Source organism: Aquila chrysaetos, chromosome 14 (assembly GCF_900496995.4).
Source record: "Aquila chrysaetos chrysaetos chromosome 14, bAquChr1.4, whole genome shotgun sequence".
NCBI lineage: Eukaryota > Metazoa > Chordata > Aves > Accipitriformes > Accipitridae > Aquila > Aquila chrysaetos.
The window spans coordinates 16,620,609-16,647,586 of record NC_044017.1 but is presented as its reverse complement, the minus strand read 5'-3'; the positions used below and the strand labels follow the sequence as shown (position 1 = coordinate 16,647,586).

Here is a 26,978-nt window from a genome sequence, read left to right as displayed (position 1 = left end):
CTATAGCACCTTGGTGTAGACAGAGGGCACAGAGATTTTATAAGGAGAAAAGGCCTAGGGTTAAAGGTACAGGACAAATTACTTGAACACGCAAGGCAAAATTTGGAGGAGCATTAGGCTAGACTGAGTCAGGGTCTAACTAACTTCACAAGGTTATTTTGGTTCGTTTCTAGTATTCTTGGGGGGCAGTGAGGGTAGAAGCTTTTTATCTTTTTCTTTCTTTTTATTTAAGGGGGAACAGATATTGTGAACAACCACATTCACTTGGCAGGAGAGCACACAGTGAATTATATTGGAGTGATTTGGAACACACCAGAGTGGAAATACTCATACATCTGTGACAGCAGTGATAGGAAAGAGGATTTTAAACTAGCAGAGAAGAGGGGAAAAGAATTATGAGAACCAGTGAACTGGATAATGTTTTAATGTGGTGATTTATTTTTCTACAATAAGGTAGCCACAATTTTGTACATCAAAACACAGCAATGGTTCACAACACATTTTTATCTGCACTTATCTTTTTATTATTACCAGAAATAACACAGGCTTCTAAATTAGACCATTTAACACCATATGTTATAAAGCTTAACAAAAAATTCAAAATAACTTCAAAATATTTCAAAGTTTACATATTTCCTTTTATTTTTTACTATAGTATTATTCTAACTGTACTGGTACATATTTACATATCCGTCCTTTTCATTATTACTACAAAATTACTGCAAGCTAACACATTAAGAAGCCATGCTTTACTCTGTAGCCTATTTTATCCAACACAGACAGTGTGTTAATTTTTCTTACCTGTGTCAGTGTTAGCAGTAAGATAAAAATATAAAGATAATGGGGTTGGGGAAGCTGGTAAAAGCTCCCTACATACATACTGAAAGTTTGGGGTGGGGTTTTTTTTTTCCCTTTTTTTTTTTTTTAGCACAACAGAACTTCTGCTATTAGGGATTGAAACACAACATAAGTTTAGTCCCTGTTCAACGTGAATATCTTTGAGGTAATAAAGCTGCTGGTAAAAACCCACAATATTAATCAGTGCAAGAACTCAAGATACAACCTCATATGTTATTCCAGTATCAAACTGCATCAAAATAGATTTGGACTGATACCAATGATAATGAGCTACTACATACTTTAAAATTTATTTAGCACCAGAAAACTAAACGGTTTTAACATATGACTCTTCTGTATGTCAAATATCCATACACATAGCCCAAGAGTTTTTGCAGCTGCTGTGAAGGCAGAGGCACAGTATCAGCTTTCAGCTTTAAAGCTAACTCAGTTGAACTGTACAGGTTAAAAAAAAATTTAGTAAGTTTCCTATGCACTTCCTAGTTTACCGACACTTACAGGAAGAGAAAAATAGCTGGAACCTCTGAAATATCTCTATCTGAAGTTCACTTATCTATAACTAGTATCATGTATTGTAATTATAACTTCTGTGAAGAGTTTCCATTCCAGTTCTTTTTTGTCAGGAGTTCAGCTTAGTCTTTTTTCCAGAACAGCCGAAGTTCTGTAGCTCATGTAGCCTCTTTTGAAACAGGCTGGACAAATTGTTTAACCAGCACAGGTAATTTTAGACTTTACAGTGCTAGATAAAGTATCAATGTATGTTTTCTTGCCTATTAATAATAAGGTGACTAATTTTCAGAAGTAAACTCCTTCCTTATTCTCAATACTTTATAACTATTAAAAATTCCCTTACCTAATGCTTTAGCTTTTAAACAGTTAAGAACTCTAACCATTCTTTCTGTGTCTCAACTCTTCTACAACAGTACACAAACTATAGCTATATACAATAATCTCCTACCCAGACTTCAGTATAGCACAACATACTCCAGGAAATCCTGCTCTATCTGAACAGTGTAGCACTAGAATATACGACTCAAAACTAGAGATTAATTCCTAGCTTGATGTTAACCCACTGTTTACATTTCTCTGTTCATACCTCCACTTTCCCTTCACAATACCTATTTCTGAGAATTGTAAATTCTTTGAAACTATAAGTATCTTATACTCCATTCTGTCATACGCTTGACAAATATAGTAGCAGTCCTAACAATGTCCCTTAAGAATAATTTTGAAATTCACTACTTGGTTTTGTCAGTTTAAAAACACTGGCCCTAGGACTGTACTAAATAAATCCCTTTTTGAACAATAAGTTGTTGGGTTGTAAAAGCAGGTTAAAACTTAAGGATAATTATGACTTTCACTGTTTACTGTCTTTCATTTGAGGGGAAAAAAACCTCAATTAACATTAAATGTATAAGCATACAAATGCTTAGCATGTCTCAAGGCAAAAGAAAGGTGCTGAATGACAAGACACATTGTTTCTGCTTGGAGAGTAGGAACAGAACTTCCAATCATCATGCTGTTCTCTCTCTCTCCCCCCCCAAACTTCATGGTAAGGTAAAAACCACTGATGATTTATTCGTGATCAATTTGCTCAAGTCTCTGAAGGGCTTTAACTATAATATTTGTAGTTTCCAGGTCTTTGAAACAAACATCTGTTCAAAAGTGGAGGTATATATGAGCAGGTTGTATAAACATCACTTTCTTAGTTTTCTTTTACAAAAGGCAGAGATAGAGCTGGGAAAAAAAACAAAAAAAACCAAAAAAACTCAAAACAGGAAAACTTTCTGCCCCTCTAATGCAAATGCTCATTCAGTGAGCAGCTTGCTTTTTTTTTTTAACGTTTTTTTCTTTTTTTCAACAGTGGTAGTAGAAAGTATTCAAAACAGACATCAGAAGTTTTTTCCATATGAGGCAAGTTTCTTCCTTTCCAGATTTCAACAGATTCCTAACTTCACTGAGGTGAGATGAACTGATCAAGTTAGGAGACTAGGACTTAAGTTCATCCCATCATCAACTGGAAGTTGCCTTTTCTGCAACAAATGAGAGCCATGGCATCGGGTCACTTCTACACAGCCATACAAACTTCCCAATAATAAGAAATTCACACTACCACCTGTACAGTCTTACTACTGGCTCATAGATTTTGAGGTGGAACAGATCACTATGAAAATCTAACCACTAACTGTGCCTATGGAACACCACCAAGTAATTCTTAAAATAGACTTTATTAGTTTCATATAAGTTATAACAATTCTCTTAATGATATTGCATTTCATGTTGACACAAAACCCTTCTGCATTGCCAACGAACATTAACAAAATGTTAATGAACTTCTAAGAACTCAGTGAAGCAAGTTCTTAATTTTGTGCAGATCTAGGATTATTAATAATCCAATCAGACTGCTCTTGAGCTATGGGATACATTATTTCAAGAAAAAAACCCACCCTAATAGCTTGTTTTCTTGGTGTTAAGTGTATGACAGGTGCATGAAACATCTTCTCATAACACTGTGGATAAGGTGAAGAGCAACTATCAATTTTCCGCACCTCTAAATGTCCTTTTCTTAATGGTTACTGGAATACTGCAATCCAAAGCACTCCCTAAGTGTAAGAATGACTAGAATTCCAGCTTCTAGGATGTCTGAGTAGAACACAAGATGATAGGCTCTACATTTTTGTTCTCCCAAAGCATTTGGTTTCTTGGAATATGAAAGTGCTATCAATGTCAAAAAGTAAGGAGCTTCAAGACTGGAAAACAGAATTATGTTTTTTTGATTTAGTGGTTTTTGTATGAGCTGTAAGGAAGTGGGACATTCTGAAATCTTTATCGTTTCATTTGGTATCATCATAAATTCAAAATGTACCTTCTTAAATCAAGATACATGATGAAACATACATTGTAAAACTTAAGAGATACTCAGTGTTTGTCACATCTTCTGCCTTGAGTGCTGGAAAAATTTATTTGTGCTAGACAGAACATCTAAAATTAAATTTTGGTGGAAAGGAAGAGCAATTTTTAAACATGACGTCATTCTTACAAACTGTGCAATATTAAACTTCAAAAAGGAGATTCTCAACTGAAACCATACAAGGTGAGGTAACAGTGATGAAAGGTCATCTCAATGGCCGGAAGGACTAAGGCATCTTTTACAGAAAATCTGTAAAGGCAGTAAACCTAATTAAATCCCTCACAAAAGTTTTCTGTATTTTAGGTAGACAAAACAGAAGCAGATAATGTTCTCCAAACATTTAAGATAAAATTAGAAATGCCTTTAAGTTTTAAAAAATACTGAAGAACGAACAATTCAATCCTGAACTACTGAATAATGAAATCTAAATGCAAGTCTGAGAAATTGCAATGCCAATATAAGTAAAGAATCATGAATATAGGTTTAATACATGAAGGTAAAACTTTATTTCATGTGTTACTTTTTTTCTAAAAGATAAGAGGCTATCTTACAAGAGAAAAACTGAAGCGCAGATGCCCATAGCCTGATGTGTGACTTGTCCTTGTAAATATATAGTCCCTGCTAAATAGAAGGATACATTATGTAGGAGAGGTTAAAGGGCACAGGTTTGGTTCACAAAATAGAGCAACCAGACTCACAAGTGCTCTTCTCAGTTAGCCTTTTGTAATGTTCCAGTACACTCAAGGAAAAAAGTGGGAAAACCAAAACCCTCTGGTCTCCTTTACACTTGTTTCACACCTAAACAAACTGTTTTCCCAAAAGACAAAATCCATAAATAGCTTATTTTCTGACCAATTTATTTCTTTCCTCTTGAACCAGATGACTGCAATAATGGTTTATTCTCAGATGTGATGGAAATAGACTATAATCTAGAAAAGGAAAGTTAATCTGTTGTTAAATATAGGTAAGGCTATAATAACCATCTGATCCAACCTCTGCATAACACAGAGCATAGAACCTCCCCAAATTCTTCTGTGAACAATTCAAACATCTCTTAGGAAGGGATTCGCTCTTAAGGCTGAAACACCAAATAATACAAAAGCCATTGAAAACACTGCCAAATTATTTGAGAAGCTACATGTGTTTTTAATGAGACAAATATTTATCCCAGTTGATCCACCTTGTACATCTAATCATTAGCTTACAATAAATGTCTGCTACATGAACTGTCCTTTCCCAAGGTTTTATTTCTTCCATTTGTATAAAGCTAAACAAGTTATAGTTTAAAACATCTGCATAAAGTAAGCAGGTGGATGCCAATCATTGCAAGTACATTCTTTTGTCTCTGGCGGACTCCAATTTTTCAGTATTCTTCAGATAATGTTATGAGAATAGAAGATGGTGAACTCTAGCTTTCCATCCAGTCTCTCAGCTAAGTGTCCTAAACAGCACTTTTATGAGTTAACAGTGAAGTGGGAAAACTCCAGGGGATAAAAAGGGGGGAGGGAGCAGAAGCAGCAACATTCATAGGGTTGAGATAAATTAACACAGCCTACAATTTTCTAGTGATAATTGTTGCCAAAAAAAAAAAAAAAAAAAAAGGCAGGGGGGCAGAATCCAAGGTGCTACACCCACACCTAATAATCATATATTTCTTTTCTATGTAAAAGTCACTCTATTCAGCACTGAATTTCTAAAGTCAAAACACACTGCACTGACATGGAAAACTTTTATACATCTGTTTAAAAAAAAAGATACTAAACCACAAAACCAAAAGTTAACGGTAGTTCAAATACAAGTGATCATAACACGACCCCAGCTTAGAAACAGAATAAAGCTCAAACTACTGGGCTGCATTAAAAACCAATTAATGTTTTATACTTAAAATATTTAATGCTTAAATGGAGGAAGTAATTTTCTTCCAGTTGTTCAACAATGATTTTTTTTTTAATGTTCTTTCCTCTTCAATTACACAATTATCATTTTTAGTAAGTGCAGGATATAAACAACAAATTTTTGGGTTCCTTCAGCTTATTCTTAATTTAAGGCCCTCCTTGCCTCTACCAAGCATATTAAGAGAAAGCTCCCATCTCTGTTCAGACTAAAAGACCCTGCTTCTTAAAAAATAAACTGATGCACTCAAGCTCTCCTGCTCAGAATGTCCAGTAGAGATGGACTTTTCAATCTGCCCTATTATAAGGCTTCAAATGGAAACTCACATTTTCCTGACAATATGCACATCTGTTTTCAGACATTCCAGTACAAAAATCATCATTGTGCTTATTCTGCACTGGTAAGCATGGGGATGCATTGAAAAGCATATGGTGGGGAAAAAAAAAAAACCCAGCAAACCAACAACAAAAAAACAAGGAAACAACCAAGAGCAAAAAACCAAAACAATCCCACTTTGTCAGTAAACAAAGTTTGATAACCTAAAGATACGAAGCTGATTTTATCTTTCCCTTTTCGGCTACATTTTTCAGGAAATACAAAATTTCCTGCTATCATGCAGGAATAAGGTGGAGTGTCTTTCTGCACCTCAGTGAGTCGGAACAAACACCAATGCCCTGCTGGTCAACCCTGGCCTGCCTCAAACACTGTGTAGAATAGAGGCATCAGTAAAAGACACACAAAACCCATTATGCCTTTCAAAGGCAGATAAATCTCACTTAATGCATCAAGTAGAAGCTGTTTTAAATCTAAGAAAAATCTTGAAAACAATCCTCCATAGGCATGAGGTCCAGAGGTGATCAGTTAGTGCCAAATCTATAACTACTGACAAGAACCAGCCTTTAATATGCTCATGTTGCCTTTGGCCATTCAGAAGGGATCCTGCCAATCCATTTATCCAATACAACTAAATCCAAGAAGCACATTTGACCATCAAGCTTGTGAAGAACAGCAGTTCTGGATTTAGCTTCCTACTTGGCAGTTAAACTAGGGCACCACTATCCAGAAAGACAAGGTTCCCTTTATATAGTAGCAATGATCACAGCTGAAGAGTTATCTTGTTTTAAAAGCATAAGTTTCTGACGCCAGACAGAACACACAAAGACCAACTACATTCTGCAAAATTTCTTCAAATTTCTAGTTTGGTTTTCTGTGCTGACAGTGGGTCTGATAAAATCATGAAGAGAACAAGCTAAAACTTCTAATATCATAGCAACTGAAGAAAGGGCTGAAAAATACAGTTTGGACCATAAATATTTCACTGTACAGTACTGAGAACAGAAGTGAAGATAAGCCCCTTCTATACCATAGTCTGGAGCTGCACTACTTGAGATAAGCAGAACAATCTGGTAAGTATCCAAAAAGGCAACACCAAATTAAGAGATACAGGGCTTGCTTCACCCTCCACCCTCCTAAAGCCATCTGTCTTGAGATAGAGTAACTACACAAGGTTTGGCAAATAGGGATAAGATGGCCAATTTGATCTACAGTGTGTTTGTATTATAAGGGCATTCAACTGACTAAAAAGTGTTTCCACTTGGTATTTCAGTGGTTCTGTCCTTCAGAACCATTCCAGAAATGAGCTACTTTCTCTTTACCAACTACAATGGGAACCTAGGAAGAAGTCTCCGTGCCTGCAGTAAGCCTTCATGAAAATCCCTCCAAGACTCTAGCTTAAACAGAGAAATAATAGCTCTCTAATAGAGAAAGAATGCAGCAGAGCAGTATTTTAAAATACAGTTGCTTCTGCCTAGATTTCTTCTCTGCAACAAGTAAACATGTAAACATTTTTATGAAGTTCCTATACTGCTCCCATACAACTCCCAATGCATTTAAAGTGATGGGGGCAAGGGTTACAGTAGAAGAAAATATTAGCTGAAAGTATCATCTATTCCATTATGAAGGAATTTTCAGAGGTAACTTTGGATTCCTTTGACACTGAATGCTCCCTTCCTCCTTTAGCCAATATGGACAGAAATCTTGGCAGCTAGCATGTTAGCTAGACACACATCCCTTAAATTTTAACTATAAGACCAACATGTTTAGCTACTTTTACTGTTTAGGAACTGGAGAACCAAAAATGCTGTTCATATTATTTCATGCTGAACATTAGTAGCAAACACAGTTGAATAAGGTTAACATTGGTATCACAGTCATGTAGAATACAGTAAACAAACAATACTAGCCTTTTATTATCTTTTCTAAACAAATTGCTAGTTACACTTATTTTTTCTTGTATTTCTCTCAATTGAAATTACTTTAATTTTTGATCAGAACTCTGTAAAGTTAGTTTCAGACTTACCTTGTTGCGTGTTTTTACTTTCAATTTAGTCTTCTGTTTCCTTTTCAATTTTTTCTTGCTAAAAAGTTTCTTACTTCTGAAAAAGAGCAGAAAAGCCATGAGAACAAAAGAATTGAACACCCTTCTGTATCCCATGGTAAACAGCAGCACGAGCAGAGGAAAAAAATGTCAGGAGTTCTCTAAAATATTATCTCCTAAGCAAAGGTAACCAACACAGGCAGAATTTCAGAGTATAAATCAGAATATAAAGCACTTAAAATGATGCTTTCCTAATGCTTCACTGAATTAAGGGCCTTTACTGTCATCAATTTAAGCAGAATATATGTTAGGACAGACAAAAAAATCCCTATATTTTATACTGTTTTACAATACTGTTTCTATTACAAGTCCATTAGTGCCACAACCAATGCTAGAAGCAAGAATTATTGACAATTCTCAGTAATATAACCTGTTAGTACAGAACACGTATGTTTTGTGAAGTCTTTACCAGATAAACATTCAAGCCCTCCAAGACAAAAAGGAAGCTTTAAAAATGTATAATTTGGCAGAAAATGCAGTTGGTGGAAGAAACTGCAACTTTTGAACACAAGCTTTTTAGATTTTTGTCTGGACTTTTGCCACCCTCAGTTTACAGGCTTTTCATTTCCATCCCTTTACATTACAGCTCTAGCTAACACATGCTCCTCTAATCCTCTTCTGCCCACACCTCATTCCTATCACATTCTTTTTCTCCTCCATTTTACTACCCTGTTAAAAAAAAAAAAAAGACACCATATACACATATACAATTGTTTTGTCACCCTCACCGAGATCACTCTGTTTGAGATGCATGCTTTTTAACCTACTCTATATTTCTCTGGTCTGTTCAGATTACAAGCTCTCTGAAAAAAAACGGCAGATGTTATCTGCAGCATACAGCTGATCCTATACAGGACTTTAAGCAACAGCTACTAACATTCCTCTGTGCCACTTAAACATTACTCAGATAGTTTACTGTTCAGATGTGTGGTGTGGTCAACACGCTGGAGGGAAAGGATGCCATCCAGAGGGACCCTGACAGGCTTGAGAAGTGGGCCTGCACGAACCTCAATTTCAACAATGCCAAGTGCAAGGTCCTGCACATGGGTTGGGGAAATCCCAAGCACAAATACAGGCCAGGCAGAGAACGGATTGAGAGCAGCCCTGAGAAGGACTTGGGGGTGTTGGTTGACGAGAAGCTCAACATGACCCAGCAATATGCATTTGCAACCCAGAAAGCCAACCGTATCCTGGGCTGCATCAAAAGCAGCGTGGCCAGCGGGTCGAGAGAGGTGGATCTCCCCCTCTACTCTGCTCTTGTGAGACCCCCACCTGGAGTACTGCATTCAGCTCTGGGGTCCCCAACATAAGGACATGGAGTGACTCACTGCTGGAGTGAGTCCAGAGGAAGGCCATGAAGATGATCAAGGGGCTGGAGCTCCTCTCCTATGAAGACAGGTTGAGAGAGTTGGGGTTGTTCAGCCTGGAGAAGAGGAGGCTCCAGGGACACCTCATAGCAGCCTTCCAGTACCTAAAGGGGGCCTACAAGAAAGCTGGAGAGGGACTTTTTACAAAGGCATGTAGTGATAGGACAAGGGGTAATGGCTTTAAACTGAAAGAGGGTAGATTCAGATTAGATGTAAGAAAGAAGTTTTTTGCCGTGAGGGTGGTGAGGCACTAGAACAAGTTGCCCAGAGAGGTTGTGGATGCCCCATCCCTGGAAGTGTTCAAGGCCAGGCTGGATGGGGCTTTGAGCAACCTGGTCTAGTGGAAGGTGTTCCTGCCCGTGGCAGGGGGGTTAGAACTAGATGATCTTTAAGGTCATTTCCAACCCAAACAATTCTATGATTAGTTGGAAAAATAAAACTACAGAATCTGGACGTCACAGGTAGTAAGAAGTTGCACTTTCAGGTAACAAATTGGAAAGGGATTGAGAATCAGAAGAATCTTAGTATTGTATTCAAACAACTTCGTTCTGAATAAAAATTCTGAGGGACTAAAAACGTGTTGCTTACTACTCTCTCCTGCACAGCATTCAGACTGCAAGAGTATGCAAGTCTCATGGTCCAGCAGTCAAAAACTGGAAACTAAAGTTTGACCAACAGCCACCAGTCAGAAAACAAGCTCAAAGAACCCCTGCAGAGTATCCCAAGAAAGCTGCCTGCTAGAAATTTCATCACCTTTCCCTTGTTCACCTATTAACAAAGAGGGAGGTACATTCCTCATCAAGACACTTCCTGCAGAAACAAATCAGGTCATCACTTTTCTTATAAGGAACCGCCACCATTATCCCACAGTTAAGAGAAGTAATTCAGTGAGGGGGAACCCCCCACCCTCCCCAGTAAATTAAAGCTTATAAAGAGAACCTAGATGACCTCCTGAGGTTCCTTCAATAGTAAAGTTTCAATATGTAACAGTATACAACCTATTTATGAAGCTGGGGGGAAAACATTTCATAAAACCTTTGATGTCCAAATTTCTATAATCAAACGTCATAGTCCATTTCACTATTTAGTTATTCTTACATTAGACAAGTTTTTCTTCCTTATTAGAGTTTAATGCAGTTTATTATTATTCTGCTGTCAAACATGAACAACAGCGCAGTCCCTTCCATTCTGTAGCCACTCAATCTTCTTCTCTGGACCAAATAACCCTTTATGAAACTTTCACCCTAACTAAGTGTAAAAGTCCTGATTTATTTTGGACATCTGGGCTCTCTCAGTCCATACCACAAGTAAACCACATTGACCAAAACTGAAAACAGTACTTATTTGCTGTTGAGAAGAGAAAATAGAATTGCCTCATATGCCTCCAGGGTCACACTTTTAACTGTATTCCAGGTATTATTTGGCAGCTTCACAGCAATATGGCATGGCAGATCTATGTAACACAGAGTAACTTGAAAACACTTTCCTGCAAACGTTCAAACTGAGCTTCCAATACTCTTTATCTAGTTGTGCTGTTAATTATGCCTTTTAAACACAGTACAATTTGCACTTACCAGACAACTTGATAGGCATTGTTGTTTTGTTTTTTTTTTTTAAAAAAAGGCCACTAACTCAAGTTGCCAAGACATTTCAAATTTAATCCTGCCTCCCAAAAACCTTGTAAACTCTCCAAATTTGTTACAGTCTGCAAACATTATAAGCACTTTTTCATCTTGTAAATATTTCACAGGACCAGTCCCTGTATTTTTGTATGTATTTCTCTGTGTGTATGTATACACCTAGAAACCCCCCAAAATTAAGCCTCCCCCCCCCCCCTTAAGATTGGGCTCATTTCCAAAGTGACAAAACTCCCGCCATTTTGCAGACTAACTTCATGTGTCAATAATAGCTAGACAATGTTTTCTCCAATTAGCAAGCAGGAAAGATCAGCAATGGGCTTACTTCCTCTTTCAGATTTGAAGTCATGGTGCTATGATCTCCCTCATTCATACACCAACCATTAAAGATGCTGCAAGTATAAACTTCTCCTAGTCACTTCACTGTAGCAGTCATTATCTTCAGCAAGTTTTAGGCTTGAATAATTTTTTACATGGAAACAACCTGGGTATAGAAATGCCATGCTGAGAATCCACATTATTTCTTAAAACAAAACCTCAGGGATACTGAAATCCCAACATTTTTGTTGGTAAGTATGCTTTCCCCCTGTTTCCAAACAAAACTTCAGAACTAGTAAGTGATTAATTAAAAAGTTAAAAAACCCTTATCGACACTAATTTTATAAACAGTTCTGAGCAATCTATCATTACTATGCATAACACCAATATGTTTATGATGTATCTGCATATAACATATAAACATATATATGATTGTCCACAGTTCTACTGTTATATACATTATGCCAAGAAGTTTTAATATTCAGATAGGATAAAATATAGGCAAGTGTAGTCATGAAAAACAACGTTAAGCAGATTATGAGTAATTTCCTGTTAGAAACCACATGTGTTAATTATAAGCCTGACTCTTCTACTGCCTGAAGATTAACAAGACCTGATATGGCTCGGTTTGATTTTTTAGCTAAATTATTAATTATGTTTTTGATTAACAATTGTAAATTGGTTTAAGTTATCATTTGTAAAGGTCCTGAAACTCTATGCTGACAATCTGCTTCCAGTGGCAGAATGCCTTTAGCCTTTAACTCAGCTGTTGATATTGTTTAGTTCACACAAACCAAACACTGATTATCAGCAAATCTTAGGCAGGTTTTCTGCAAACTGCTTCAAGCCTTTGTAAAGTTTGAGATGAAGTTAGCAGTTTTGAATTGGACCACAAAGGAAGTGCAAGTCAAACGAGTGCAGAACATGAAGATACCTTGACAAGAAAATACTTGTGGCAAATGGACCCAAAGAAAGATTGAATGGTGCTATTACAGCCTTCACAGAAAGACCTGTTGAGAATAAAAGCAAAGACCTAAAATGTTCAACCCTGGAATACGGAACAATTGTCTCAAACCAAAGGGGAAAAGTGGAGGGTGGGCAACAACTGATTGCTGGACAACTTAAAATAGGTAAAATAGCTGTTAAATGACACGACTGCAACTTCTGTTCAGCTTTGAGGCACTTGTAGTAGAACAAAGTAAAAGCATGCTTAGTTTGTTTGTTCTCAAACCAGAAGTAGCATTAGCTAGTACATGCAACATCTGCTGCATTATTAAGGGGACGCTCTTCATTTGTCTCAACAGCGTGGCTCCTTCTCAGTTCAGAAGAGCTGAGGAAATGCAAACAGAGCATCTTCCCTCCAAGTCACAATAGTCCTGAATTGCAATTCATAGCTTAAATTTGTGAAGGAAGCTTTATGTGTTGAGTGTCCCACCACTCAATGTTTTTACTGAATTACTCAATATGTGTTAACATTATGTTAACCTTATGTTACGTGTCACACCTGCATAAGCTCTTCTAGGCTGTACGGTACACTAAAGGTGTCACTGATGAGTGGAAAAAAAATACTACTCTGTTGCTGAGGCAGAATAGGAACAACAAAAGCGTTTTAGCTCAGACAGCAGTCTGAGCTAAAACCTTTGCTTCTATCTGAAATGTGTTACCAAAGGTCATGGTAGCTAGTACAGCATTAGACCCAGTCATTCTACTGTTAATTAAATCTTTGAATACATTTTTGGAAAATGAGTGAATTTAGTAAGCCACATGCTAACACATGCTAAAATTTTTTAAAATTCCAGCTGGCTTTGACTCAGTGTATTTGTCTAAACTTGCTTGCTCTGGTTCGATGGCTAAGCATCTTCAGGAAGAAGTATACTGTTGACAGGAGAGGTCTATAAAAGTCATGCTGTGTCCAGACAAATGACAAATATACCCTATTATTTTGTTTCCACAGGTGCTTACTCTACACAGTTAGCTTAAGCATTCAAGGGCTACTGCAAATGCTCTTAACAGGCAGCAACCACTCACTAACACTGAAATGAAACACTGTCAGATTTGTGATATCAGATAGTTCTTTTGTTGCCTCCACTTGGTGGATTATTGCTGCTGGTGGTCAATTTGGTTGGACAAGCAGCAGCAAGCATTTGCTTCTGAACAGCCCAAACTGAAATCCCAAGCTGAAATTGTCAAGTAGCCCATAACTGCAAGCTATTTTATGTCTTAGGGTCCTTCATCACAGCATTGAGTTCCTTAAAAAGCTCTGAATCTACTAACACGCTTTACTCAAGGGCAATGAAATGCGAGTACTGACACGTGGACATTGATTGAAAAGTAATTTAGTGATGTTTCCTCCACTGTTTCACTCAGCTGCCCCCATACTGAATAACAGCAGAAGATCAGCAATACTCATTTTTATGTGCAGAAATCACATAATAACTAGTGCCATTTGGCAGCTTTCTTTGTACAGGTATATTACTGCCATAAAGGATCTACAAACTACAGAACACATTATCCAGAGGTTGTCACTACAAGATGGAATATCATGTTTGCCATAAAGGCAGTGGGACTACAGGAAGACTAATTGGACCAAAGCAGTTTGTTAGACATCAGCCACAGTGCCCCACCTCACCCACCTTAAGTTCTGCCCAACAAACTGTCAGGGGAGTATATGACTTGCACAAGTCTATATGCTTTTATGACTTTCTTTTTGAATAAACGTATTACAACATCTGATTGCCACAATTTTTCGAAGAGTTTTCTTTACTGTCACCCAATAGCAGACAGAAGCTCCACTACTCCTAAGTCACCACTGGAGAACTGAAGTACTACAGACTTATTTACAAAAGGGAGATGGAGAAGAAAAGACTATTTTGAGTAAACAAACCTGTATCAACATAGAATGACTGCCCAGAAAATGCAAATGACTTCATTAGTCTTTTCTTGTAGTCTCCGGGAGGTATAAATTATACTTCAAAGAAAGCAGCAAACACAGTAATTTTCAATTTCTACCATTTAGTTTGATGGTTTTCCTTTACCTTCCTACAGCCAAACTTCACCAGAACTTTTATCATAGTTGTTGCAGAACACCAACTGAATTTTCCTTGTCCTTTTTGTGATTCAGACAGAATATGAAACAGTTGATGGTGAGCCAATTGAGAGCTGAAGCTTTAGGATTAGAGAGCAGACCAATATTGTTTTGGGTGTCTGCTGCACACAGTCTGATCATGAAGAAGTAGATGAGACCTGCAATAAACCTCACATTCACAGGCGTTCATGTTCATATCTGCTGGAAAGGAACACAGCAGGGCACAAGCAATGCAGGAGGTTTCTGGAGCTCATGGATGATAATTTCATGACACAGGTGATTGAGGAGTCAATGAAGGAAAGCACTTCGTTGGACTTGACACTTAAATAAAAACCCAGTCAGGTGCATGCAGGGTGGGGGCAATCATGGATGCAGTAACAATGCAGGTAAAGTTTGGGAACCTGGAAGAAGGGAGCAAGGCAAAAGTAGGATCACAACCCTAGACTTCTGAAGAACAGACTTTGGCCTGTTCAGTGACCTACTTGGAAGAGTCTCATGGGATACATTCCCCTGGAGAGAAAGGGGTGCAGAAGAGCTGGCTGATTTTCAAGGATCACTTCCAAGCTCAAGAATGGTCTATTCACACATGCAGGAAGTCAAACAAAGGAGACAGGAGGCCTGCATAGATGAACAAGTTGCTCCTGACAAAGCTCAAGCACAAAAAGGAAGCATACAACAGATAGAAGCAGGGTCACGTCACCCAGGAGAAATACAGATACATGTCTGAGTGTTCAGGGATGGGGTTATAAAAGCCAAAGCCGACCTGGAGTTCAATCTGGCAAGGGACATGAAGGACAAGGTTGGCTTCTATACGTGTATCAGTAGCAAAATGAAGACTAGAGAAAAATGTAAGCCCAATGCTGAATAAGTAAGAGCCTGGTCACACGTGACACCGGTCACCTACACGTTTACTGGTAAAACTAGCCTTCAGCAATGCCATGTCCCTGAGACCAGAGAGAAAATCTAAGTGATTACCCTCAGTGAAGGAAGTTCAGGTTAGGGAACATTTAAATAAGTCAATGGGACCTGACAGAATGCACCCACAAATGCTGAGGGAGGTGACTGATGATACTGCAAGACCACTTGCAGTCTTTGAAAGGTCAGAGTGACTAGCATAGGTTCCTGAGAACTGGAATAAAACAATTGTCTCTCCTATCTTCAAGAAGAGCAAGAGGGAAGATTGGGGAATCCAAACATACAAGGGACAAGATGGTGATAGCTAGTAGTCAGCTTGGTTTTATGAAGAGGAAATCACGCTTGACCAACCTGGTAGCCTTCTACAATGATAAGGCTGTCTGGAGAGAAGTGGATTTTGTTTATTTCAACGTTAGTAAGGCTTTTGACACTGTCAGTGACAACATTCCCATACACAAACTGACGATGTACAAGCTAGATAAACATGGACTGAAAACAGGCCAAATTGATAGGGTCAAAGGGTTGTGAATGAAGGGACAGCACACCTTCAAGCCAGTTTGCAGATAGTACAAAACTTGGAAGAGTTGTTGATAAACCAGAGGGTTGTGCTGCCATTCAGAGGGACCTCAACAGACTGAAGAAATAGGCCACCAGTAATCTCACCAAGTTTAACAAAGGGAAATGCAAAGTCCTGCATCTGTGGAGGAACAAGCCCAGGCATCTGTACACACTGTCAGCCAACTGACCAGAAAGTAGGCTTTCAGAAAAAGACCTATGGGTCCTCATGGTGGACATATTGAACATGAGCCAGTAACACTGCCCCTGAAGCAAAGAAGGCACACAGCCTTCTGGACTGGGTTAGGAAAAGCATTGCCAGCAGGTTGAGGGAGTTGGCTCTTATACTCTACACAGCACTGGCAACAGCACATCTGGAGTACTGTGACCAGTTTTGGGCTCCCCAGTACAAAAAAGACTCACTTACTGGAGCAAGCCCTGAGAAGGGCCACTAAGATGCTTAAGGGACGGAAGCATCTGTCACATGAGTAGAAACTGAACAAGCAGAGATTGTTTAGCTGGGAAAACAGAAAACTTGGGGGTGGGGTGGTGCAATTTCTCAATGTGGATATATACCTAATGGGAGAGAGTAAAGATGATGCAGCCAGGCTCTTCTGAGCAATATCCAGTGATAGGCCGAGAAACAATGGGGAAGAAAAAGTGAAATACAGGAAGTTCCATTTAAACGTAAGAACTATAAGAGCGGTCAAACACTGGAACAGGTTGCCCTGAGAGGCTATGGATTTTCCATCCTTGAAGATATTCAAAATCCAACTGGACAATGTTCAGAGCAACCTGCTCTTGTTGATCCTACCTTGAGCAAGAAGGTTGGACTAGACAGTCTCCAGAGATACCTTCTAATCTCAACTATTCTGTGATCCTCACTGTTTACATACTGAAGTAAAATTTGACTGTGCTTGTACATTGTGGAAAAAGTACATTTTTTTCTGATTATGACTTTAGCATTTTTCCTGGTGTCATGCCATGCTTCTGATCACACTTCCAAGTACAGACATACTGAGCTTTTCATCTGTTCACCATCTGGATCAGCAAACATACAGCAAATTCAGGCATAAGAGCAGACTTCTATGAGAATTAGTCAGCATAATCAAACCTACAATACTATGCAAGGGAGGAATACAAGAACAAGGGAGGAAAACCACTTTATCACACTTAAAATATATGCCTGTATTAAGACAAGCCAGTCAATTGAATTGATCCACACTTTCTTGTATATATAACCAATGCCCAACAGTATACTAAGAAGTGCATGACAAAGAACATGCTAACATGCAACAATCACAAGTTTTTCTGTGCAGATGGATCAATGTGGACACTGTGTACAGGATCTTTAACAAGACTTTTCCAAACTTTAGTGGTACAAAAAACTTGTACATATCTCCTGGCAATCTGAAAATATAATTTGACAAGTGGAAGGTACTTAGAATCATTAAAAACACTATCTGGAAAGGATCCTGAAAGGTCAGTCTTTCCATTCCCTGGTCCAGCACAAGACTAGACAAATTTCACTTCATTCCTGACAGGTGTTTTCCCTGTAGAGATATTAAACACTGCCAATGATCACACTTCCACCATGTCCTAAGTAATCCTACTAGAAAGCTCTTTGTGAGTTTTCTAAATCACCTTTATGGCAATTAAATGCTATTTTTTTTACATCTTTATTGTAGAAAAATCGGTTTATTTTCGTCTTTTTCCAGGGCTATCTTGAATTTATTTCAAGTCTGAGGAGAAACAAGTCTTCTGTCAATTATGCAGTCTCAGTTCCTTCAGCCTAAACCACAAATCATTTACACCACTGACATCTAATTTCACTCTCTTTCATACTTGTAACTAGTCCTTCTTATTGAGAAAACAAACAAAAAATAAAAAAAAAAAAAAAAAAAAAAAGAGAGAGACACACAAAATAAGGCCCAGAATCCTGAAGTGCAAAGGAAAGGTCAAGAATTACTTCATGTGTCCTACACAAAAGAATCTGTCACGCATTTGGAAAAAAAAATCTGAAATGCTCCAACAGCATGACACTTCTGAATCACCTTCACTTTATAATTCTATATAATGTGTAGAACCTGTCATGAGGAACTCCTACCTTACCTTTTATTCACTGTTGTTTTTAGATTTGTGCTTACTGGTTGGGGGGGGGGGGGTTGAAGCTAAGCATTTGCTGAGATTATTATCTTCTGTGTATCTGTAATCTTTCACAGTTTTGCATCCTCTATGAACTTTTTCATCTACAATCTCAATTCCAACACCAAAATTGTCAATGACGAGATTGAACAGTTCAGGACCTAGGACAGGTCCAGATGCAGGACAAGAGCTACTACCTCTTCTCCCATGCTTCCCCCTTGACAGCTAGCCATTCCACAGCACCTCTCCAGGGTTGTTGTCTTTGTAGCTTTAAATCCACCTTACAGTAGTTCTGCCTAGAACAAGCATAGCCAAATTGACAGGTGGAAGGCAACACACTCAAAAATTCCACCTGAAGAAGGCTACAGTCCAGCCAATGAGACAACTGGGGCAACATGAGCTTTTCTCACTTGCATCTGCTTGAAGATCAGCCCATGCTTCTTGGTGCAGGCTCAAGGCTAGAAGTAGAGCTCTGGTATAGCTGATCTGCTGTAACAAGATATTCTAAGGTTTGGTTCAGTTCAGAGCAAGCTCTGAGTTGAAGTACAGACTATGGGGCACTGGGTCCAAACTCAATCATCATCTGATTTTAGAACAAGCTTAGCACTTAAGATTTCTTTTGGTGAGATGCTAATTATTTTCTGTATTTTTTTGAAAAAACAAACAAGTTTTAGACAATTGTTAATAGTGGCTAAGTATTACATTTCCCAGACAGGCCTCATCATAAATCCATTTTATGTCTAATTTATCACCTTCATTTATAGAACATATAACTTTTCCAGTACTTTTAGAAATGTAGTCAACAGAAACTGTACTAGAGTATCTTGAGTCCATTATCTTTATCCATTTTTAGTCAGGCACTGTTTACCAGTTTGGTTTATACTGGTCTTCTAGAACCTTATATATCTTCTATGAATTCTCTAAGGTAATTCCTAATAGCTCTGAAATTGCCTCAGGGACTTTTTCCAACCACTCTAAGGGGGAATTTCATCATACTTGTGAAAATACCTAACTACTTTCTAGCCTGTTCTTTCTCTATTCTTGCCTTCATCACTGATTGCAATTGTTTTAACTTACTATAAGGCAGAGCTACTTTTTCTAACAGATCTGCATCAGAATTTTCAGCCATGCAGAAAACCAGGAGGTACTCTTCTGATGAAGTACAACAATGTGCATTTTGAGGTTTTTTCCTTACCTTCTGTAAGCAGATAGATTATCTGACACATGATCACACAGATGAAGGGCAGAGCCATTATGGAGAGACATTAAAGGAATCACAGCCTCTGCTGGGCTTCCCTATCTCCTATGCCATTTAATCCATCCTCCAAAGTGCTCCAAAACAGCTGTTAATTTGTAATCTAGTTTCAAGGCATCTTAATATCAAATACAATAAAGGAGAAACACAGCTGATAAACACCAGTGCACTTGTCAGCAAAACAATTACCATTCACTGTCTCGTTGCTACAGAAGTAGAACTACAAGGGCTTCAAAATACAGGAAAGGGAATACTAAAGAAAAAAGGGTTATCAAGGCTGATCAGAAGATCTGAGGGGATCTCAAAATTGTGGGACCATATTTCCTCCCTTATTGCAAGAAATAAGTTGCTCTTTAATCTTATTTTACAGGGCATCCAGACTTGCTGTTAACAACTGAAAAGCATCTAGCAAACATAAAGCCAAAGGAAAAACAAAGGAAAGAGAAAGTTCAACAAAAGTTTGGGACAAACAAGCAATGGCTCACATGAAGAACTTGACAATGATAAGAAACAAAACAAAGGAAGTAGGTAGAGCTTTAGTGGCCTAATCAACAGATAGAGAAGAGGTTTTATGACCAGAGAACTAAATAGCAAGAAAAATATGTGGAGTCTGGATGTTGGCAAGGAGATGAAGAGGCACCAGTGGCAAAATGCAAACACTGAATATTGCAAAACATATCAAAGTTGCTGCTTGTCTTGCATATTCCCTACTTTGATACCTCTCCTCATTTACAGAAGCTACAATCTTAAGCAGCCTTACTTCTACGAACTGGAGGAATACTTTTTCTTGAAAGCAACTACTTCTCTTAAGAGTCTCCATGTACAAAGCCTCCCATATTTAGCTACATATTAAGTGTCCTTCCAATAAAAATCCCCCTTGACTTCTCCAACCTCAGTGTGCTCTCTGCATTACTGTTATTTCAGCTACCAAGAATCCTAAGTATCTACAATGAGAAACTGCCTTACAACACACCCCATAAAGCAACTCAAAGTAAACAAGTTGTGTAATCAAAACATTATATGCCTTCTATAAAGTTGGCATACAGAATGTGTCACTTAAGGGTAGGTGCCTTAAGATTGTATCTGTAACTGTAAAATGAGAGAAGCTCAGAAAATGGCTCAAGTACTAGGTCCAATCTATACTACTGAACTCCTAATTCTGTCCTTAACTTGGTTGTGGGTTACTCCATCTAACTCCCTCCAACACAAATCTACCAACTAGTGTGAAAGTGGTTCAAGGCAACTGGACCCAGCAAATGTTTCATAATGTTTAGAGGTTGCCCTAAAGTACCCTACAACTGAACTTTCCTAAGGCTTTCTTTGCTTTATTTTTTGCCTTTACAGATACCTCGCTTTGATGACTAAGTAGCCACAGCTAATCATTCCTTCTACTACTGAAATATCCAACTGCTTTCAACCATGGGGACAGTGTCAGCAGACTGCAAGAATAAAGAAGGAAAATAAATACCACTCAAAACCCCCAATCTCTTCTTGTCTTGATAAACAAAAGGTCTGCTTACAAACAGTAGTTCCAAAAGCATTTTAATGCTTCATTTTTCATATCACCTAGAATAATACCTATCAAGTTCTCAAAAGGACTTGCCATAATATAGTTGACAGGGAATAAAATACTCATATATGAACTGAAACCTGATGCACAAATATGTATCATACAAATACACAAACTCTCTTGGTGTAATGCAAAACTAAGTATTAGCAAGCTTTATGAAATATACATGCACACAGAGTATATAATATGCCATATACTTCCATCATAAACTGATCCCAAATTTTTACCTTACAAATCACAAACAGAAATAGAAAAAAAATCTAAGAATGTATATTTCTGAAAAAATAAATACACTAATCTAAACCCTTTCACTGTAACTTGGCAACAAAATCTACAGAACTTTTCAGAAAAAATGCCTTTTGCTAACACTGGTTAGTTTCCTTCGGTTTGAGAATATTTCTGACAAGGTAACACTTGGTCTGTGAAGTACTTCATGAAAAATACCTCCATGAAGCAGTTGCTTGACCTTTCCTTCCTCTTTGCACAGTTGCAGGCAGGTTAGGAAAAATTACAGTTACTGCTTCTGCCAAAATCACAGCCAAAGTAGCTCAGTTGCATGGCAGTTGGCTCCCAGACCATATTTTTGCCTGTTGTGATACACTAGAAGTTTGAATATGATATTTTCTAGCAAAACAAAACCAAAAAAAAAAGTGGAAGACAGGCTGCAGAAGAGGAAAGTCAGGATTTTTGGAGTAATATCCCCAAACTGTGGACTAATTGCCCCTAGACACTCACCCGCTACCCCAGCAAGACTCAAAAGACCTTAAAACAGCTAAAAAATACTCTTAAGTAATAAATGACACATACTTGGATCTTCTAACCATGCAGCTCTTCCTACAAGAATGTTAGGAAAAATATGTAGCTTTAACTTATTTAAAACTGCACCTGTTGCTACCTTTTCAGTTCCCCTGTATTTCCTTTACTTCTATTGAGCTATAGCATGGAGGTCCAGTCATGTTTCTGTAAATATACTAACAACAAAAGCAGGGCTAAGGAGAATCTCCACCCTTTACTGGATGCATGGGGAAACATAGCAACAAAGGATGAGGAAAAGGCTGAGGTACTTAATGCCTTCTTTGCCTCAGTCTTTAAAAGTAAGACCAGTTGTTCTTGGGATACTCAGCCCCCTGAGCTGGAAGACAGGGAACAGAATGAAGCCCCCATAATCCAAGGGGAAAAGGTTAGCAACCTGCTACACCACTTAGACACACACAAGTCTATGGGGCCAGATGGGATCTGCCTACGGGTATTGAGGAAACTGGCAGACATACTCCCCAAGCCACTTTCCATCATTTATCAGCAGTTCTGGCTAACCAGGGAGGTCCCAGTTGACTAGAGGTTAGCAAACGTGATGCCCATCTACAAGAAGGCCAGAAGGAGGATCTGAGGAACTACAGGCCTGTCAGTCTGACCTTGGTGCCAGAGAAGGTTATGGAGCAGATCATCTTGAGTGCCATCATGCGGCACACACAGGACAATCAGGTGATCAGGCCGAGTCAGCATGGGTTTATGAAAGGCAGGTCCTGCTTGCCTAACCTGATCTCCTTCTATGACAAGGTGATCTGTTTAGTGGATGAGGGAAAGGCTATGGATATTGTTTACCTGGACTTTAGTAAAGCCTCTGACACCATTTCCCACAGCATCCTCCTGGAGAAACTCGCTGCTCATGGCTTGAACAAGCGTACTCTTCACTGGGTAAAAAACTGGCTGGATGGCCAGGCCCAAAGAGTGGTGGTGAATGGAGTTAAATCCAGCTGGTGGCCAGTCACAAGTGGTGTTCCCCAGGTCTCATTATTAGGGCCAGTTTTGCTTAATATCTTTATCAATGATCTGTACGAGGGGATCGAGTTCCTGAGGGGAACCTCAGGAAGTTTGCAGACAACACCAAGTTGGGTGGGAGTACTGATCTGCTTGAGGGTAGAAAGGCTCTACAGAGGGATCCAGACAGGCTGGATCGATGGGCCAAGGCCGATTGTATGAGGTTCAACAAGGCCAAGTGCCAGGTCCTGCACCTGGGTCACAACAACCCCACGCAACGCTACAGCCTTGGGGAAGAGTGGCTGGAAAGCTGCCTGGCAGAAAAGAACATGGGGGTGTTGGTCAACAGTCACCTCAATATGAGCCAGCAGTGTGCCCAGGTGGCCAAGAAGGCCAATGGCATCCTGGCTATCTCTTGAGATAACACTTTTTTTTTTACTGTGAGGGTGACTAAGCACTAGCACAGGTTGCCCAGCAAGGTTGTGGAGTCTCCATCCTTGATGATATTCAAAACCATCTGGACATGGACCTGGGCAACCAGCTCCAGGTGGCCCTACTTGAGCAGGGGGGGTGGACCATATGAACTCCAGAGGTCCCTTCCAACCTCAACCATTCTGTGATTCTGTGACTGATTCTATGAAACCTCCTGCTCAAGCCTCACCAGTGCTGACCAGAGAGCACCTCCTTCAACCTGCTGGCAACACTCTTCCTAACGCAGCCCAGGAGGCTGCCTGCCACCTTTGCCATGGCAGTACATTACTGGCACACAGTCAGATTGCTGTCCACCAGTATGCCAAGCTATTTCTCCACAGAGCTGCCTTCCAGCTGGTCAGCTCCCCTGGGTTTATTCCTCCCCTAATGCAGGATTCTGCATTTCCCCTTGTTGCACCTTCATGCGATTTCTCTCAGCCCAATTCTCCAGCCTGTCCAGATCCCTCTGAATGGATACACAACCACGTGATGTATGAGCAACTCCTCCCAGTTTTGTACCATCTGTGAACTTGCTGAGGGTGCACTCTGTCCCAGCATCCAGGTCATTAATGAAGATGCTAAACAGTATTGGCCTTAGTATCAGCTCCTAGGGTGCACAACTGATGACTTGCCCCCAGTTGGACTTTATGTCACTGATCACAAACCTCTAGGTCCACTCATTCAGCCAGTTCTCAACCTACATCACTGTTCACTTACCTAACCTGTACTTTGTCAGCCTTGGAACACTATGGAAGACAGCGTCAAAAGCCTTACTCAAGGTAAAGAACATCCACTGCTCTCCCTGCCCTGAACATATCTGTAATTACCTATGGTTACTGAAAAATACTGGGAGTACTATTACTTTCCATCAAGGGCTACAGATTTTTTAAGGAACTCAGCAGTGAGAATCACTAAATAGGAAAATTGCTCAGCTTCATAGGCAGATCTCAAAACAACGCTAGAGAGCACAATCAATTTTTCCCCCAAATAATAAAAGCTTTGTATTTTTTTATTGTCAACAATGACAATATTATCCTCAGATGACCTGAAATATTTATAATTATTGATATAATCTTCATTTAGCAAGCCTAAGATCTAATGCTTGAGGAACTCTGATTTTTAATAAAGTGGGCAATAGTTCAACTGTCATTGTAACAGCCATGTGTGTGCCCTCCAAACCATTACCAGCTTATGCGCTATCTTCTTTGAATTATTAATCAAGCACTCTGACGTGAATTTTCATCCATGCCAATATAAAAGGAAAGTCAGGGCTTAAGCAGTATATTTACAAATGGAAAAAATCATCAAAATCCTGTCACCTAAATCCATAAATCAGGGTAAGGAACACCAACTGCAATCCAATTAAGACAGGCTTAGAGGAAAACAGAGGCAGACTAGTAGGACAGGCTATATTGGGCTTCTAAGGCACCTGAAAAGGAAAGGTTAAGAAAACTCAAACCAAAAGGAAACTGAGGGATTTGAGACAACACTGCCTGGGGAGGAATATAGAGCTATGTATAGTTAAGACATCAAACATCTGGAAGATGGGTAAGACTAACAGCCACATTACTATGGTCTGGAACTCCTCTCTGCACACTCTGTTCCAGAAGAAAAAGACCACCTTACTACTTGATTGTTCAGTTGGGGCTTTAACATGCTACTGTTTGTGAGCTGAAATTGCATATCTTTTTAATCATGACTTTAGTTTCATAACTCAGAACTATTTTTCCAGCCTATGACATCAATCTGTATTATCTTTACTATCACAGTATCTTTTTAAACAACTAGCTTTTTCTTTTTTTTTTAAACCAAAATTTTGAAGGCTTAACAAAGAAAGGGGTTATTCCAGCTGCTGGAATATCCTAAGGCCTCTCCAATACAGTCTGAAATGTAAATACTGCAGGTTCTATAAATGAAATTAAAATCCAACTACACAAGTAAAATGGATCTGATTTTCATTTAACCATGACAAAAGTGCAAAAGTTAAAAACAGAATCTGGATCCCTTTTATAACTGAAAAGGCTTCTGAAACAGCATAAATCTATCTCATATAAACAAAGAGAACACACAAGAAAGCACCCCTACAAAGTATTGTCCACACAAAGAGAATGATCTCTCAGTACAACCACTGACAGATGTAATTTCTTTTCTGTAATCATCTGATTTTTCTTTATTTGCTGCAATGTTATCTATGAAATTAGATCTATAAGAACACATGCAAGGTAAATATTCTACCTCAAGTATTTCTATGTCTTACCCTTAACAAACATTTTTAGGATTCTTTTTATTAAAAAAAAAACCAAAAAAAAAAAACAAAAAAACCCACAAAAAACAGAGTCATTCAACCATAGCAAAGATGACAACATCCACACCTTTGGCCACTTTCCTGTCTAAACGCAACCACCAAAACCAAAGTGCATACAAAGCTATCTTACATAGAATCATACCAGCAGAGTTTTAATTTAGGGAAGATGCTCCATGAAGTTTAGGAAGAACTATACTTGTTAAGAAAAAGCATATGACGAGTGGTTAATGACAGTATAATATCCTTAGAGCGATTACTATTGCAAGCAAACCAAATAAATTCTACACTGTCTTCACTGAATAGCAGAAGATGCAACCACCTAGTGCAAACAACTGAAAACTCACCAGTTTACAGCTGTCAGTGGTCTACTCCATATAACAGTATATTCTAGAAATAAAATGGGATAGAGAATTGATTGATTGATTCTCTAATAATTGATTTATTCTCTTCAAACAAAGAGAAATGGATTAGAGACATGACTACTCTGAAAACATACAAGTGCAATGAAGACGTATGAGCACATCTGTTAGAATAATGCATTGGCTAGTGGGAAAGGAAAGACAAAACCAGATAAGAGGCGAGTCATAAGTAACAATACACATAACTCACGGTGAAACAACCAAAATAAGAAAGAAGCAGCTGAAATAATAAACACAGGAGAATAAGGTATTTATTTAAGAACAAGCTCATCTGAATGTAATGTAAATGGCTGGCTGCAGATCTGTATAAAGACAGTCAGCTTAAAGGCTCAGCAATAGAAAAAATGAGTGATGTTATCAACTGCAACATGTTTTAACCCTGTTAAGGTTAAAACTCTTAGCTAGACATTTTTCCAGACTGACAGAGATCGTGACCAAAATAATTTAAATACTATGGCACTGCAGCACAAATTAGAAAAGAGGCTTCCAATTATTTTCATTTGCAAACATAAAATTTTTCAGTAGCGGTTTGGATCATTCTAAAGAATCTAAACTACAAACAACAGGCTTCTACTTTTTGACCTTATCTTACTTTCTCTTTGTATTGGCTTTTGCTAGGACAGAGTTAATTTTCTTCAGAGTAGCTTGTATGGTGCTTGCAGTTTGGATTTGTGATGGAAACAGTGTTGATGACACACCTATGCTTTAGCTGTTGCTGAGCAGTGCTTGCACAGAGTCAAGCAAGGCCTTTTCTGCTTCTCACACCACCCCGCCAGTGAGTGGGCTGGGGCTGCACAAGAAGTTGGAAGGGGACAGCTGACCCCAACTGACCAAAGGGATATCCCATACCATATGATGTCATGTTCAGCATATGAACCTGGGGGAAGAAGGAGGAAGGGGAGGACATTCACAGGTATGGGGCTTGTCTTCCCAAGTAACCATTATGCATTATGGCACCCTGCTTTCCTGGAGATAGTTAAACATTGGCCTGCTGATTGGAAGTAGTGAATTACTTCCTTTTTTGCTTTGCTTGTGCACACAGCTTTTGCTTTACCTATTAAACTGTCTTTATCTCAATC

The 26,978-nt window shown here is 38.8% G+C and overlaps 1 protein-coding gene across 12 annotated transcripts in view; it reads right to left on the bottom strand.

The window, feature by feature from the left end:
- Nucleotides 1-26,978, bottom strand: part of MYCBP2 (MYC binding protein 2) — a 204,571-nt gene that overhangs the window by 168,222 nt on the left and 9,371 nt on the right. For all 12 annotated transcript variants that reach the window (XM_030036241.2, XM_030036239.2, XM_030036242.2 and 9 more), the window contains exon 2: nucleotides 8,022-8,097. In XM_030036241.2, the coding sequence (XP_029892101.1) occupies nucleotides 8,022-8,097 (76 nt within the window). The remainder of the gene's footprint in view (nucleotides 1-8,021; nucleotides 8,098-26,978) is intronic.